The following is a 15,907-nucleotide window of genomic DNA, read 5'->3' as shown; positions in this document are numbered from 1 at the left end:
GTAGCCACCATAGCCTTGAGCTTTTTTTTTTTTTTTAAAGATGTATTTATTATTATGTATACAGTACTCTATCTGCATGTACACCTGCAGGCCAGAAGAGGGCACCATATCACATTATAGATGGTTGTGAGCCACCATGTGGTTGCTGGGAATTGAACTCAGGACCTCTGGAAGAGCAGTCTGTGCTCTTAACCGCTGACCATCTCTCCAGTACACCTTGGGCTCTTAATCCTCCTGCCTCTATGTACTTCTCAAGTGTTGGGATTATAGCCAAACCCAGCTTAACAGAACCAGAGGCCTCTAGGCTGGTTGTGACCTGCTGTTACCCATAGCAGGTCTAGCCTCTGGGCTATGCTGGAAGTAATCCTGAGACTGTCTTAAAAGGCCTCATGTGATGACATTTAGCTCTCATGTTCAAAGATAACTTTGATGATGCATGTCACTTTCCCCAGTGACCAATCTCAGTTTCTCCAGCTGTAAACCACGATGGCTCAGAGTCTGGTTATCAGAAACAGGATTGGAGGTTTGGCTGAGCTCAAAGGACTGTCTGGCCCCACCCTGGATGACCTGTCTACCATCTGCCCCATAGGCCGCTCACCACCCACCAAGGAACACCTCAGAAGGCCTGGGATGACTACATCTAGACCTTGGCCTCAGAGCTGTCTGACCACAACCTGAGAGGGAGGGGCAGGGTGGAAGTACAGGGTGAAAGCAAGGCTTTGGGAGGACAGGGTCAGTCACCAACCCCACAGGTGGTATTGCCAATATAAAGCAGCTGACCAGAGGACACTGTCTGTTGTGGCAAGAGGTCAAATGCTGCTTGGGGCCTTAATGATGTCACCCAGCGGTGCAGCCACCTTTTGCCTTGCCCAGAGATCTGGGTCTGGAGTCCATTTTCTTTACCTCCTCTCCTTTCCAGGTCCATAATCCTCCCTGCCATGGCCACTTGACTACTTCCTGTCTGTTTCCAAAGGCCGGGCTGGTGGCTTCAAACCCTCTACCCTCTTTCCTCAGCTTCCTGGGTGCTGAGATTGCAGCTGGGCCACCATCCTGGGCCTCACTCCAGACCAACTTTGCCAGTGCTTGAGCTCTGTGAGAAGCCAGACCACACTTTGCCTCTAGCCTGTGGACCATCGCGCCACAATCTCTCACCAGCTCTCTAGGCCCCTCAGCTAGCGTTCCCCACCTACATGCATTGGGGCAATCTCCCAGGATCCCAGGGCCACAGCCCATCTCTTAGGAGCCTCCTCTGCTCACAGGATGCAAGACCAATCACCCTGTTTTCCTCTTCCTTCCTCAGAAACCTGTTTCTTCCTGGGACTACTGACAGGGTCATGTGCTTCCAGGGCAGAGGTCACCATGGCTCTGCTATTCTTCCTGCTTCCTTTTTTTTTTTTTTCCTTTTTTTTTTTTGGTTTTTCGAGACAGGGTTTCTCTGTGTAGCCTTGGCCATCCTGGACTCACTTTGTAGACCAGGCTGGCCTCGAACTCACAGCGATCCTCCTGCCTCTGCCTCCCGAGTGCTGGGATCAAAGGCGTGCGCCACCGGCTATTCCTGCTTCCTTCTAAGGATCCTCAAGGCCCCATTCATCTCTAGTCACTCCAACCGCCCCTGCCCCTCCCCCCCAACAAGGTCCTAAGGCTCCTGGAGCCATCAGATCAAGGGGAGAAACAATGTCGGGATCTGTTTATTTCTTGTCTCTTCTCTGGTATGGAGGATTAAACTTTAGGGCTTGGTACATATCAAGTAAGCCCGCTTACACTGAACTACACCCCCAGCTTATTTTACTCCTAGAGTACAATAGGGAATTTGAGGCCAACTGAGCTACATAAGACTTCCTCTACTCCTCACCAGAGCTGGGTTTCTGGGCCCCATCTACATCACCCTCCCCAGGACCTGCTCCTGCACAGGCCCACCCCAACCCCTCCGCCATATGCTTATTTTGACAGTCTTACCATGTAGCCTTGGACTCACACAGACCTGTCCACTTCTGCCTGCTGAGTGCTGGGATTAAAGGGGGTGCTACCACACCAGGCCCTGCTCTAGACGAAAGGGTGCTGGTTGACAAGTGAAAGGGACACTTCATGGCCTCAGGGCAGGACACTCTGCTTCCCTGTCATCAGTTACCTGCTATCTCCTCACTTCTCCTCCACTACAGGGAATGCGTTTGGTCATCTCCTCTGAGCACCGTTGAGCAGCTCCCAGCACCCACTCCCTGCCCGTCTCAAGGCTTATCAGGTAGCTCTCAGTCTCCACGGCATGCCACCTCATCTTCCCAGCAAGGCTGAGATGTCCCCCGCCAACTTGGCATCCCCTAAAAACATAAAAACTCCTAAGGGCTTATAAGGTTTTAATAAAAAGTTCAAGTTCTTCCAATTCCCCATCTTACCCCTTTCTGGTGTGGGGAGGAGAGGGAGCCTCCCCTACACCCCAGTAGCACCAGGGATAGCACCATGAGAAGGATGAGGTCACACCTGGCCTCCCTGAGACCCATGGGGCAGGGCCAAGGATGTGCCCCTGGGTACCACCCACCCCATCTGACTGCCCCTACCTCCATCAACTGCAGAGCTGGGAGCCAACCCACTCCCTCATTGTGGGAGTAGGTCTGAGAAGGCAACCTCCCCCCACGTCAGTTCCACCTCCTGAGGCCTGGGCTTCTAGAGAGTTGCCATGGGGTGGCCCCTACCCCCTTATGGCTTTGCTCCCTGGGGAGGAAGAGGCTGAGGGGAGGGGGATGGCTCCTACAGTCCTGAGGTGGAGGCAGGGATAGGGAGGGGGACATCAAATGGCCAGGGCTCCCTGCTGGGGTGGGGCTGGCTCAGGGGTCAGCAGTCAAAAAAACGACAAGGATCAACTCTCTAGGGATATCCTAAACAACGTGGGCTCCCAGGATCAGACCTGGGTCAAGGGTCAACTCCCTCCTTCACTTCTGGAGGGGTCCAAGACAGAGAGACTCTGCAGTCCAATCTGGGCTCCCTGCAAGCAGCCCATCATGGCTCACCACTATCAATATCCAGATCAATGGAACCATGACTGACCACCAGCCGGAGGCGCTTAGGTGGGCAGAAAGGAGCAAAGGCAAGGGCTTGCTTAGGGATGATGTCAGGGGTCGGGACAGGGCCTGGGCTCCCAGCAGGGGCAGGAGCGGCTGGTAGGGTGGGGGCTAGGCGCCTAAGTTCCACACGCACCACAGAAGGCAGCCCATAGCGCCGGGCCCAGTACCGGTCCTGTTGGGGGCTCCAGCAGGTCTGGGAGAGCAGCTGTAGGGCCACCCTGGCCTCAGCCCGTAGTCGGCACTGGGGACCACAGCCTCCCCATCGGTGTAGGGAGACACTGGCAGTGTGGAGGATAGGGGACAATGAAGCCTTAGGGATCCTGGGGCGGCGGCGCTTCCGGGGACGTATTCTGGGCTGGGGCTGAGGCATCCACTGGAGCCAGAGGGGTAGGTAGTCCAAGTGGGGGCTGGTGGGCAGCAGGCATGGAGGCTGGCAGGCAGCTGTGGAGGTGAGGGAAAGAGAGAGAGGGAGGAAGCCAGTCAACAGGACCTGCAAAGTTTCTCCCCCACCCCCGACAGTTCAGAAAAGGCTAGAGAATAGGGGTGCTCACCACAGAATGACTCGCGGCGCAGTAGGGACTGGTGGGAGCAGGCCCACAGGCCCATTAGGCTCTGCTGGCTGCTGTCCCGGCCCTGCTGCAGACGCCGCTTTGTCTCCCGGAGCTCATACTTGTCGGGGGGCTGTGGCCGCAGCACCTCTGCCTCCCTGGGCTGCAGTCTGAATGCTCCCTCACCTTTCCTGCAGGAATGGAGGCTTACAGCCCAGCCCAGGGACCCCTGACCTCCCCACCAAGGCAGGCTGCCACCCTCCACCCACTCTCAGCCTACCTCTCACAGGTGTGGCATTCACAATGCTCGTTCTTCTCGCCGAAGAAGCCCTCACCATAGAAGCACGTCACTTCGTCCCCTGGCTCGATGTCCCGCAGCACTTTCACACAGGCAGTATTCCCATCTGAGGGCACAAACTAAGGCCGTGTCCGCTGAGTACCCTAACCTGGAGCACAGGGCAGGAGCTGTCCGGCTCCTCAACCTGGCCAGGGACCCTGGTCCAAGGGTCCTGTGATGGGTTAGGTCACAGCTAAGGAGCCTGTCCTCCACACGGCTCCTTAAAGTCCACCTTCTGTGTCTACCCCTCCCTGCAAGCCAGTGAGCTAACCTGACCACCCAGCGGTAACGCAGTGCCAGCCTTGACCACTCTGCGTGCGTGCGAGCTCTCCCTCTGACTTGCAGACAGGTGCCAAGCTCCACCCCTCAGACACCCCTACCCCTCACCCCGTCCCCCACCCATAGTCCCTCAGAGCTATTCACTCAACACAACTCCGCCTTTGTGGCTACCTCCCACTCTCCCAAGGCCTGTGTCCTCCGGCCCTGCCTTTGGGATCACTCACTCCATCATTCTTATCTCTCTCCAACATCTGCATCTGCCTCTGGACTCCCTGCCTGGAAGGGAGTATGCTCACCATCAAGCTATGTAGCCAGCCAGCCCCTCAAACCTGACGCCCAAAGTGGCCTCCTGCGTGCGCCACCTCCTGTATTCTTGTTCTCCTTTCATCCTGCCCCTCCACCTCAAGCTCGCCCGCTATCACCTGATGTTACCTGCTAAGCTCGTCATGGCCACCCTCACTCTACACACCACTTCCCTTCCCACTGAGCCTCTTCCATAGGCCGCCACAGGCCATGCGGAAAGCAAACCTCCCATTATGCAGATAGAAGGAGAGTCACCTAAGTTTACTGGTCTGGTCGCCCCCATCTTTGGGCATGGGATGCCTCTTTACAGTCCCAGCCATATGAATTGTCAAACGTCCTGCCCTCTCCTGCCCCTGATTTCCTGCAACGCTTAGGAAAACTCGGATCCTCCAAAGCCCGCTGACTCCACCTCACTATATTCGCTAGGCGAGCAGGCGACTGCAATGCTGTCCTTTGCCTTCTGTCCCACCCAGTGTGGGCATGCACAGCAAGCGACCCGGTGAGGGCTGTGTGTCATTCATCCTGAGGGCCTCTGACACATGGAATAAGTCAGTGTCGTCTCAGATGGCCACCGCCTGACCCCAACAGCGGTTCTTTGGGGCGTCGACAGGAGAAACCTGAGGCCGGGCCGTACGGCCATAACTCTTTCCAGATCTGAGTCAGGAAGCTGAACTTTGGCCCTTATTCCTGCCTTAGGGGCTCCCACAGAGGGCCAGAGGTCTGTGCCCTGGCAGGACACAAATGGGGGGGCTTCCCAGGGACTCCCCTTACTTTCCTTTACTATTATTACTTGGTCCCTTTTATATAATTCATTTTTATTTTGTGGTCATTGGTGTTTTGCCTGCATGTATGTCTGCATGAGGAAGGTATGAGACGCCCTGGAACTAGAGCTCCAGGCGGGTGTGAACAGCCATGTGGGTGTTGGGAATTGAACCCGGGTCCTCTGGAAGAGCAGCCAGTGCTCTTAAGCACTGAGCCATGTCTCCAGGCCCTCTTTTTAGTTTTTTGAAGACATTACTCCATAGTCCTGGGTGATCTGGAATTCACTATGTAGACCAAGGTGGCCTCTTAAGTTGTAGCAATCCTCCTGCCTCTGTCTCCCAACACTGACTTCACAGGTACAAGCCAGCGTGGTTAACTACAACTCTGCTTTTGTTCCTGTTGGTCCTCTGGGTTGATCTCTGTTTGTTTTGTGTCTGTGGGTCTTGCGCATGTTAAGCAAGCCCTTTACATGAGCTACAGTTTCACTGAAGTTGCCCAGATTAGCCTAGACCTTAGAATCTTCCTACCTCAGTCTCCCAAGATGCTGGGATGACAGGGCGGTATCACTACATCCTACTAGACCTCCCAAGCCCTCTGCAACATGTTCAGGCCAGTCACCTCTCCCTCCCTTTCTCTGCCCTTCCACCCACAGTGTTTTTAGCAGAGGTCCTTGGCCGCCCCTGCTCCTGCCATCAAAGCTGCCTGCCTGGGTGAGATTCGCCATCTGTTAATCTGTCTCCCCATGACACCTTAGGCTCCATTTGAGTCAGAAACCCAGGCTCTGGCACAACTGTACAAACACACTGATGCCCCTCTTGCCCCTTCTGACGTCCTTGAGGACACATGCCTTCCTATGCTGACCACTCTAGGTGCTGCCACCAACTACAAGGGTCTGTCAAGGACAGGAAACCACTCCATCAGGTGGGGTAGCCCCAAAACATCCCTCCCTGCACTTCTTTCCCCACATGAGCCCAGGCCCCACCCCTTTCACACTCTTGCAGGTCTCACCTTGCAGTTGGGTTTGCAGTCTGCCGCCATTGGAGTGGACAGGAGAGAAGAGAGAGACAAGAGTGAGCAAGCAGAGGCAGTCCCCGTCCAGCCCCTCACCCACTCATCCCCCACCCCCGCATCTGCTCCCTAGCTTGCCCTCACCGTGGTTGATGAAGGCAGCTGGGCCGAGCCACAGCTGGGCGCTCCTTTTCCGTGTGGAGTACATGATGCTGAAGTCATTCTCCCCAGCCCTAAGCAGGTACTCATCCTCTTCTCGCAGCTCTGCGATGCAGCCCACCAGCAGCTCCAGCTTCTCGTTTTTCTTCCTGTGCCAAGAGGCTGGGGCTATAGGGCTCTGAGCATATGCCTCCCTGTGCTCGCTGCCCGCCCCCAACACCCCCACCCCCCGCCCTCTTGTGCAGAAGCGCTCAGGAGCAGGAGCACTGAGGGGCAGGGCCGGCAATTGCATCTTCCATCTTCTCACATCCACCTGGTCCTCTGGGTCCTACCTCATCCACGGGGACTGAGTCTCTGCTCCCAGCACATCCCCCCTTACCAAGCGCGGGTAGACACGATCCTGGCCCCGTTGGTCTCCATGGAGTAGCGGGTGCAGGGCAGAATGGCGAAGCCGCTCTCAGGCAGGAAGGCGCGGAGGTAGCAGAAAATCTGAGAGGAGAGTAGGGGAGGGCAGGAAGGTGTGTGCGGCTAAGCATGGGGCGGCGGAGGAGGGAGGGGCTCTTTCTCTTGGACCAGGTCTACTCTGTCACTGACTGTGTGGCCTAGGACCTCTCTGGGTCTAGGTATCGTCATCTGTCAAAGAAAGGAGGGAGGCCAGGCGGTCGTGGCGCATGTCTTTAATCCCAGCACTCGGGAGGCAGAGGCAGGCGGATCGAGGCCAGCCTGGTCTACAAAGCGAGTCCAGGACCGCCAGGGCTACACAGAGAAACCTTGTCTTGAAAAAAACAAAAAACAAAAAGAAAGAAAAAAGGAGGGAGGACTCATCTCAGAACTCACCTACCCACCCACCCCATTCTGAGGATTCTGGGCCTTGCAGGGTGTCCCCAGAGCAAGGCAGTCTTAGACCTGAGGCCTGTTCTCCTGAGAGCTCTAGAACCTGCTGGCTAAATGTGGAGAGCACCCTGCAGGGTAGGGTAGGGCAGGGCAGGGCAGGGCATAGGCTTCCTCACGTGGGTCTTGAGGGCAGCCTCCTGCCGAGGGGCCCGGCTCTGGAAGTAGTGGGCCATCCAGCCTCCCAGCGTCAGGGCCCGGTACGCAGCCTCCAGGTCCCTTTGCCTTAGGAAAGCTTCCAGTGCTGAGCGAAGGTGGTGTTGTCGACGCAGGGTGGGCACAGGGCTGGGAGAAAGGGGATGTCTGGGTTCCAGGGACTTCCAGGACTCCCGATCCCCACCCTCTACCCCCCCACCCCGAAGCCAGGCTGAGAGTTTTTTTGTTTTTTAAATACAAGTGAAAGGGTCCAGGACCCAGAAGGTCCCCTCACCTGACATTCATCTTATGGGTGCGGAAGCCGAGGTAGGGGTCAAGAACAAGGCTGGTGGCCAGGTCATCATTCTCACACAATTCTCTGGCTGTCACTCTGTCAGGCCCCATGGTGCTCTGAAGACCATGCTGCTTCCGACACAGAACAGGGCACAGGGGGTGTGCCACTCAGCTTCTGAGCGAGCTGTCTGTGGACCCCCACAGCTTGCTTCGCTGTAGGACAGTACGGGGTGGGGGCCGGGGTGGGGGTGGGAAAGGGAGAAGGGGTGTGGGGGCAGGGGGGGTGGGGAAAAGCAATATTAACTTCACAGAGCTCTGTGCAAGAATGACAGCCAACAGGTACTTTCGACAGTGAGGAAACGCCTCCACGAGAAACAGTCTCTTGAGCGTTAAGCACTTTCCTCCCTTCTTGCAAAACAAATACATGTCATCCCCCCCCCCCCACAGTCACACACACAACCTCTCCAAGGACCTGGGCTCTTTCATGGGTGTCGGCACATACACACACACACACACACACACACACACACACACACACAGAGACCACTTTGCCAAGTGCATGTGTAGGAGACAAGTCCACGTGCACCCAGGGGGAAGGCAGATTAATTTGGCAATCTGAGTAATTCCAAAGGCTTAGCGTTGCAGTAGGGAGTTGAAGAAGAGTCAGAGTCGGGCCTCATCTAAGGAAGAGGAGAGAAATGAACTCAATGTTTCTGAGCTTCTAGCCTTGCCTTTGCTGACCCTTGCTGGGCTGGGTGTCTCTGTCTTCACCACCTCCCTCCAAGGTCACCCTCCTCTGAGGAGTAGTGGTCAAAAGGTTGTGGGTGGAACCCAGGCAGCCATGAGGTGAGGAAGGATCCAGTACCTGTTCCCCCCACAGAAGATTCCAGCAAAAGGAGGGCCTCAAGAGGACAAAAACCAGGAAGGGAGAGGCAGAGTGGAAAGAAGGAACAAATCAAAACAAAAGGGAAGGAGGCGAAGAGGGAAAAGAAATAGATTCAGAAAGCCGAATCAAATAAAATGGAGGTATGGGGTACCCAGTGCCCTCACCATGTGTGTCTGCCTGGCAGATCTGTGTTTTGGGAGAGAGCTATGTAGGAACAAGCAAGGAGTGAGAGTGACAGACACATGAGAAGAAGCTGCAAGAACTGGAAGAAAGATCTGGAGGGGGAAAATAAAAAGAAGAAGAAGAAGAAGAAGAAGAAGAAGAAGAAGAAGAAGAAGAAGAAGAAGAAGAAGAAGAAGTAGTAGTCTGGGTTAATGAAGAGGGTGCTAAGAAAAAGCCTGGAAGACCGGGGGGGGGGGGGAAGAGCTTATGGGAAAAGACAAATAAAGCCAGGTACAAGAAGTATGGTATGGAGGGAGAGAAAGGCTGCAAACATGGAGGGAAGTCTGGAAGGACTTGGGGGTTGGAGGGGAGTGACAGGGGGAGGGCGGCACCTGCGGGCGCAAGGGAGGGCCCCCGCGGAATCCAACGGGTAGATAAGGCCTGAGGTCCGAGGAAGGGCCTAGAGGTCCCAAGTAGGGTTTGAGGGATGGGGGGGGGGGGAGGGGGCGGGGGGGAGAGTCCTGGAGGGGGGCGGGGCGGGATCTGAAGTGACAAGAACCTAAAAGAAGCTAAGTAGCTAAGAAACCCCTGGTAAGGTCATAGAAGGGGGGCCGAGGAAGCGGTGAGGGTCAGAGGAAGGGCCTCAGACGCCAGGGACAGTGAGACAGGAGTCAGGAAGTGGCCTGAGAGTGACAAGGGAAGGTTACGGTGCAGGAGGAGATGTCAGGGAAGGGCCCTGGTGGGGCAGGGAGCGGTCCCTAAGGTGCAAGGAAAAGACCTCAGAGTGAGAGAGAAGTCTGCATGGGCGAGGAGCGAGAGACCCGCGCACGGGGCTGGAGACTTGGGCGGGCAAGGATCGAGGAAGGGCCCGGGGACAGCCGGGTCAGGGGGTGACTGGGAGGCCGGGCGGCACGGGGCGGGGGCCAAGAGGGGGCTCAGAGGTCGGGCCCCGCGCCGCCCCTCACCCGCTTCTCCTCCTCCTCCTCAGGCGCCCGCGTTGCAGCCGCCACCTCCTCCTCCCACTGCCTTCTCCGGCTCCCGTCAGACACAGCCGCCGCGCCTCCCCCTCGGCCGGGTTTGACGGACGACCCAACCCTCCATTGGCCCAGCTCGCTGTCACTCCTTTGTTGCTATGAAACCTGCGCTGATCTTATTGGCTGATTCTCATTGCTCTCTCTCTCTCTCTCCTCTCTCTCCTCTCTCTCTCTCTCTCTCTCTCTCTCTCTCTCTCTCTCTCTCTCTCTCTCTCTCTCTCTCTCTCTCTCTCTCTCTCTCTCTCTCTCTCTCTCTCTCTCTCTTTTTTCCGACCCCCCCCCGACGGCCCCCCCGCGCGCGCCTCTGCTGGCCCCCGGTCGGTGCCCTGACAAAACCCCGCCACGCCCACGCCGTCAATAAATCCGGCGTACTACAGCTAATGGCTCGCGTCGCTGTCATTCAGCCGTTTCCATAGAGACGGGCTCCACCCCTCCCCGCTGCACGGCCCTAAATCAATGCTTTCATTGGCTCCGAGCGCCGTCGCTCCGAGCGAAACTCTGTCTGGGTCAGGTTATTCAGGTCCAAGTGGAAAGAGGGCGGATCCTCTCGGATCCAAACTTCGTGTATTATTGGTTGGCCTGGGGCAGGCCCATGCTTCCATTGGCTAAGGCCTCCGCCCATCACCCTAGAGTCCCGAGCTCGGTTCTTTCTTTCAGCTTCAGGAAGGGAAAATCAGAGCGAACCCGAAAGGAGAGAGAGGTTCCTGAGCCCCTGCTGCCCCTGGTCCTATGAGACCTTTGGTTGCCATGGCAACAAAACCTCATTACCAGCCCTGCGTAGCAAGAAGACCTTCTTCTTCATCTCTCTCTCTCCCGATATTCCTTTTTGTTTTGGAAATTGTACCTATAAGAACTCTGTGAAGTTCTCTTGCCCTGCCTATGAACAGGTCGGAAAGAGAGGACGCTGAGAAGTTGGGACTTTGGAGACAAGCTATGACTCATGAGGCACTCCCGTGGGGAAACCCCTGTAATTAGGATCACCCTCCTCTTCAATCCTGCAAATATAATTAGCGGCGTATCATAATTACGTCCAAACAAATAAGCTCTATGCTCGGAGCAGGCAGTCTTTGTTTTTTGTTTTCCACGAGTTACCTATTTGGTGGGTTAGAACAAAGCCTACGGTAGAGCACAGAGCGTTTTGTTAACACAGACTGAAAGGAGAAACCGATTGAAATTGAGGCTGGGGCAGTGAAATGGACCAGGGGAATCTGCCCCCAAGCCTGACAGGATCAACACGGTGGAAAGAAAGCCCTGATTCCTGCAGTTTGTCCTCTGACCTCTACATCCATAGGAAGGCCTGTGCGTCCTTGCACGTGCACACAAAGTCAATGAATTAAAATATAATAGCTTCTTTTTTTTTTGAGGCAGTATGCTGCTCTGGCTGTCCTGAAACTATCTGTGTAGAACACGCAGGCCATCAACACACAGCCTCTGCCTCCAGAGTGCTGAAATTAAAGGTCGGCGCCACGCCGGGCGTGGTGGCGCACGCCTTTAATCCCAGCACTCGGGAGGCAGAGGCAGGCAGATCGCTGTGAGTTCGAGGCCAGCCAGTCTACAAAGTGAGTCCAGGATGGCCAAGGCTACACAGAGAAACCCTGTCTCAAAAAACCAAAAAAAATAAAAAAAGGTGTGTGCCACTATTTCGTGTTTTTGTTGCTGGTGGTGGTTGTTTGGTTTTTTTCCTGACAATGTTTCTCTGTGTATTCCTAGCTTTCCTGGAACTTGAGTTCCTCCTGTCTTTGCCTCCTGAGTGCTATGGCATGTGCCATCACCAAACAGCCTAATATTTTGTTTTTAGTGAATATTATTTAACTTATTTTATATGCGTTGGTGTGAGGGCAACAGATCCCTGGAACAGGAGTTACAGATAGTTGGAAGCTGTCATATGGGTGCTGGGAATTGAACTCAGGGCCTCTGGAGCGCTAGCCAGTGCCCTTAATCACTAAAGCCATCTCTTTAGCACCAACATTTTTGTTGCTAATGAGGCTGAAGTTTTGTACTGTTCTGTGTTTTGTCATCTCCCACCTCCATGGTTCTATCTAGAAAGCAAACATCATGTACTGGGACACTTTAAAGCTTCTGCGGTCCATGCTTTACCACCCACATCCTTCCTAAGCTCCAAGACACCTCCCTAACCTAAGTACCTCTCCAGGTAAAAATAACTACACCTTCCTGAGGTGACCCCTGCTGTAACTTCTCTGGTTATCAGCCTAGGAGAGAGTGACAGCCAGAGCCAGGGATAATGGTATATCCCACAACCGTAGCACTTGGGAGGTGAAAGCTGGAGGACCATAGGGCCAGCCTGGGCCACAGAAGACCTTGTGTCAAAAACTTAATTAATTAAAAAAAAAAAACTTTTTGAAAACAAATGGATAGAGCCGGGTGTGGTGGTGAATGCCTTTAATCCCAGCACTTGGGAGGCAGAAGCAGGTAGATCGCTGTGAGTTCGAGGCCATCCTGGTCTACAAAGAGAGTTCCAGGACAGCCAAGGCTACCCAGAGAAACCTTGTCTCCAAAAAATAAATAAATAAATAAATAAATAAAATAAAAATAAACAAAAAAGAAACTAAAAATGAAAACAAACAAACACCTCCCCCAAAACAAAAACAACAAAATAAGTGTGACTCTTCAAAGTACAGTCTTCATATATGAGACCAACACCCTGGAGAAATTATGATGGCTCCAAAATAAATAAATAAACAAACAAATAAATAAATAAAAGAATGCTTGCTTTCTTTCTTTTACTTTTTTTTTTTTTTTTTTTTTTTTTTTTTTTTTTAGTTTTTCGAGACAGGGTTTCTCTGTGTAGCCTTGGCCATCCTGGAGTCACTTTGTAGACCAGGCTGGCCTCGAACTCACAGCGATCCTCCTGCCTCTGCCTCCCGAGTGCTGGGATTAAAGGCGTGCGCCACCACCGCCCGGCTTTTTTTTTTTTTTTAAGATTTATTTATTTATTATTATGTATACTGTGTTCTGCCTGCATGTACACCTGCAGGCCAGAAGAGGGCACCAGATCTCATTACAGATGGTTGTGAGCCACCATGTGGTTGCTGGGAATTGAACTCAGGACTTTTAGAAGAACAGGTGGCCCTCTTAACCACTGAGCCATCTCTCCAGCCCCTTCTTTTCTTTTCTTTTCTTTTTTTCTTTTCTTTCTTTCTTTCTTTCTTTCTTTCTTTTTTTTTTTTTTTTCCCTTTTTTGGTTTTCTGAGTCTATGTAGCCCTAGCTGTCCTAGACTCGCTTTGTAGGCCAGTCTAGCCTCAAACTCACAGAGAGCTGCCTGCCTCTGCCTCCTGAGTGCTGGGATTAAAGGTGTGGGCCACCACGCCCGGCTGGAGAACGCTTTCTATAACAACTGAGAACCCTGAATTGCCCCCTGATGCCTGTCACGTGAAGGACTGACAGACAGGCTGCAGTACAATACCACAAAACAACGCCACAGACAGTGGAGACAGGTGCATCAATGACCATGTATCCACCTAGAAGACCTATAATTCAACCTGTTTGGGTGGGGGGGGGGGCAGAGTGGTCTTGCACTGTGTATTCAGATGCTGATTTCTGCGCCCAGTCCGGACATGGGCATCGTCATTTCTATGAAGGATTTCCTGTCTCAATGTTGTGTAAAAATTGCTCTCCGTCGTCCCTGATTTGGCTAATAAGAAGCTGAACAGCCAATAGCTGGGCAGAGAGAAGAAGAGGTTCCGCTTCCGATCCCAGTCAGGGGGGTCTCGGGGAGGGGCCAGAAAGGGAAGAGTAATAGAGAGAGGAGGAGATCGCCAGGAGCTCAAAGATGGAACAGAATCACCCAAGGCGAGACTGAGATGGCAGGTAACACGGGGCATGGGGCTGGGAAGTAGCCAGGCTAGTATAGACAGGCTAGAACAGGTCAGTATCTGCCCCGCTGTGGTGCTTTAAAGCTTATTAATACATGTAACAGGTCTCTGCCATGGGGGCTACTACAGGCGTATAGAAAAAACAAAACAAAACATTATTTTATCTTACAACAGCCTGCACAGAAATCTATGTTGCTCCATGCTCCTCACTCACAAAGCAAGCACTGAGGTCGAGCACTCACCCTGCAAGAGCGAAGACCACAGAGTTCGGGTTTCTAGCACCTGTGTACATTTTTGGGCAAATCCGGGGCTCAGGAACTGCAGATGGGATTTCTGAGCGAGCTGGCTAGCTAGAGTCTCCCAAATTCACAAGGCCGAGGCTCAAGCTGGAGAGACTCTCTCCCATAAACAAGATAGGGGGGCGTGGCTCATCAGATCAAGGCGGCTTCCGGTCCCTGGCCATCTGATTTTTGACAGAGTTGTCAGGAGTTTACATTAGAGAAGAGACAGAGTTGCCAACAAATTGTGTTGGGAAAACTTGATTTTCACGAGGGAGAGAATGAAATTAGACCCCAGAGAAAGAGAAATGGTTCTGTGGGTAAAGGTGCTTGGTTCTAAGCCTGATGGCCTGAGTTGGATCCCTGCCGGGTCACAGAGGAGGAGAACACTTCTGAGAATTGTCCTCTTGAGTTTCACACACTCCCCCCTCCTCCTGAATAAGTAAATGTAATTTTGGTTTCTCAAGACAGGGTTTCTCTGTGTAGCCTCGGCTGTCCTGGACTCACTTTGTAAGCCAGGCTGGCCTCGAACTCACAGTGATCGGATCTGCCTACCTCTGCCTCCAGAGTGCTGGGAATACAGGTGCATGCCATCACACCTGGCCAGTAAATGTAATTCTTCTTCTTTTTTTTTTTTTTTTTTTCAAGACAGGGTCTCTCTGTGTTAGCTTTGGCTGTCCTGGACTCGCTTTGTAGACCAGGCTGGCCTCGAACTCACAGTGATCCGCCTGCCTCTGCCTCCCGAGTGCTGGGATTAAAGGCGTGCGCCACCACGCCCGGCTATGTAAATGTAATTCTTTTTTTCTTTCTTTTTCTTTTTTTTTTTTTTGTTTTTCTTTTTTTTTTTTTTTGTTTTGTTTTTTTGTTTTTTTTGAGACAGGGTTTCTCTGTGGTAGCCTTGGCCATCCTGGACTCACTTTGTAGACCAGGCTGGCTTTGAACTCACAGCGATCCGCCTGCCTCTGCCTCCCGAGTGCTGGGATTAAAGGCGTGCGCCACCACGTCCAGCTGTAAATGTAATTCTTAAAAAGCATTTAGAAAGCTGGACATGGTGGTTCATGCCTGTAATCCCAGCACTCTGGGAGGCAGAGGCAGGTGGATCTCTATGAGTTTGAGCCAGCCTGGTCTACAAAGCGAGCCCAGGACAGCCAAGGCTACACAGAGAAACCCTGTCTCGAAAAACAAAACAAAAGCCTATGCTGGTTTCTCTCTGTAGACCAGGTTGGACTCAACTCAGAGAGATCCACCTGCCTCTGCCTCCCAAGTGCTGGGATCAAAGGCGTGTGCACCCACGTCTGGCTCAAAACAACAACAACAAAATCTTTGAAAGGGCCAATAAGATGGCTCAGTTTGCAAGCCTGAAGGCCTGAGTTGGACATTCCCGCCCCCCCTGCGCCCCCCCCCCCCCCCCGCAGAACCCATGTAAAAGTGGAAGGAGACAACCATTTCCACAAAGTTCTTCAGAGCTTGTTCCTACATACAATAATAGTAATTTTATTGCTTAGGTCAACAAAATAAAAGCCTGTGACCATACACATATGCCATGCCCACACAATAATAAAAATTTAAGCTGGGGGGGAGAGGGGGGCTGGAGATATGGCTCAGTGGTTAAGAGGACAGCCTGCTCTTCTAAAGGTCCTGAGTTCAATTCCCGGCAACCACATGGTGGCTCACAACCATCTATAATGTAATCTGATGCCCTCTTCTGGAGTGCAGGTATACATGCAGACAGAACACTGTATACATAATAATAAATAAATAAATCTTAGAAAAAAAATTTAAGCCAGGTGTGGCATAACACCTTTAATCCCAGCCCTCAGGAGGAGGCAGAGGCAGGCAGATCTCTGAGTTCGAGGCCAGCCTGGTCTACAGAGGGAGTTTCAGGAAAGCCAGGGCTACCCAGAGAAACCCTCTCTCCAAACAAACAAAAACCCAAAAGGT

The 15,907-nt window shown here is 53.1% G+C and overlaps 2 protein-coding genes across 4 annotated transcripts in view; both read right to left on the bottom strand.

Moving 5' to 3' along the window:
* Rpl28 (ribosomal protein L28) overlaps positions 1-15,907 on the bottom strand; it is a 249,835-nt gene that overhangs the window by 36,429 nt on the left and 197,499 nt on the right. The window lies entirely within an intron of this gene.
* On the bottom strand, positions 2,308-7,995 carry Kmt5c (lysine methyltransferase 5C). Its single transcript, XM_051162303.1, has 8 exons — positions 7,774-7,995; positions 7,463-7,628; positions 6,832-6,941; positions 6,438-6,601; positions 6,294-6,313; positions 3,885-4,021; positions 3,608-3,795; positions 2,308-3,497 (listed from the first exon to the last, which is right to left on the bottom strand). Exons 1-8 carry the CDS (start codon positions 7,881-7,883, stop codon positions 2,992-2,994), a joined length of 1,401 nt encoding a protein of 466 aa, XP_051018260.1. The 5' UTR covers positions 7,884-7,995; the 3' UTR covers positions 2,308-2,991.

Source organism: Acomys russatus, chromosome 19, assembly GCF_903995435.1.
Source record: "Acomys russatus chromosome 19, mAcoRus1.1, whole genome shotgun sequence".
Classification (NCBI taxonomy): Eukaryota; Metazoa; Chordata; class Mammalia; order Rodentia; family Muridae; genus Acomys; species Acomys russatus.
The sequence above is the reverse complement of the archived record's forward strand: the minus strand, read 5'-3'. Positions and strand labels throughout refer to the sequence as shown.

Bases quoted from the DNA above. Each gene is read 5' to 3' on its own strand.
- Kmt5c (XM_051162303.1), bottom strand. From the start codon at position 7,883: ATGGGGCCTGACAGAGTGACAGCCAGAGAATTGTGTGAGAATGATGAC. The intron at 6,942-7,462 runs GTGAGGAAGCCT...CTCTCCTCTCAG, and splicing joins AGGCTGCCCTCAAGACCCAC to ATTTTCTGCTACCTCCGCGC. The intron at 6,314-6,437 runs GTGAGGGCAAGC...CAATGGCGGCAG, and splicing joins AGCTGCCTTCATCAACCACG to ACTGCAAACCCAACTGCAAG.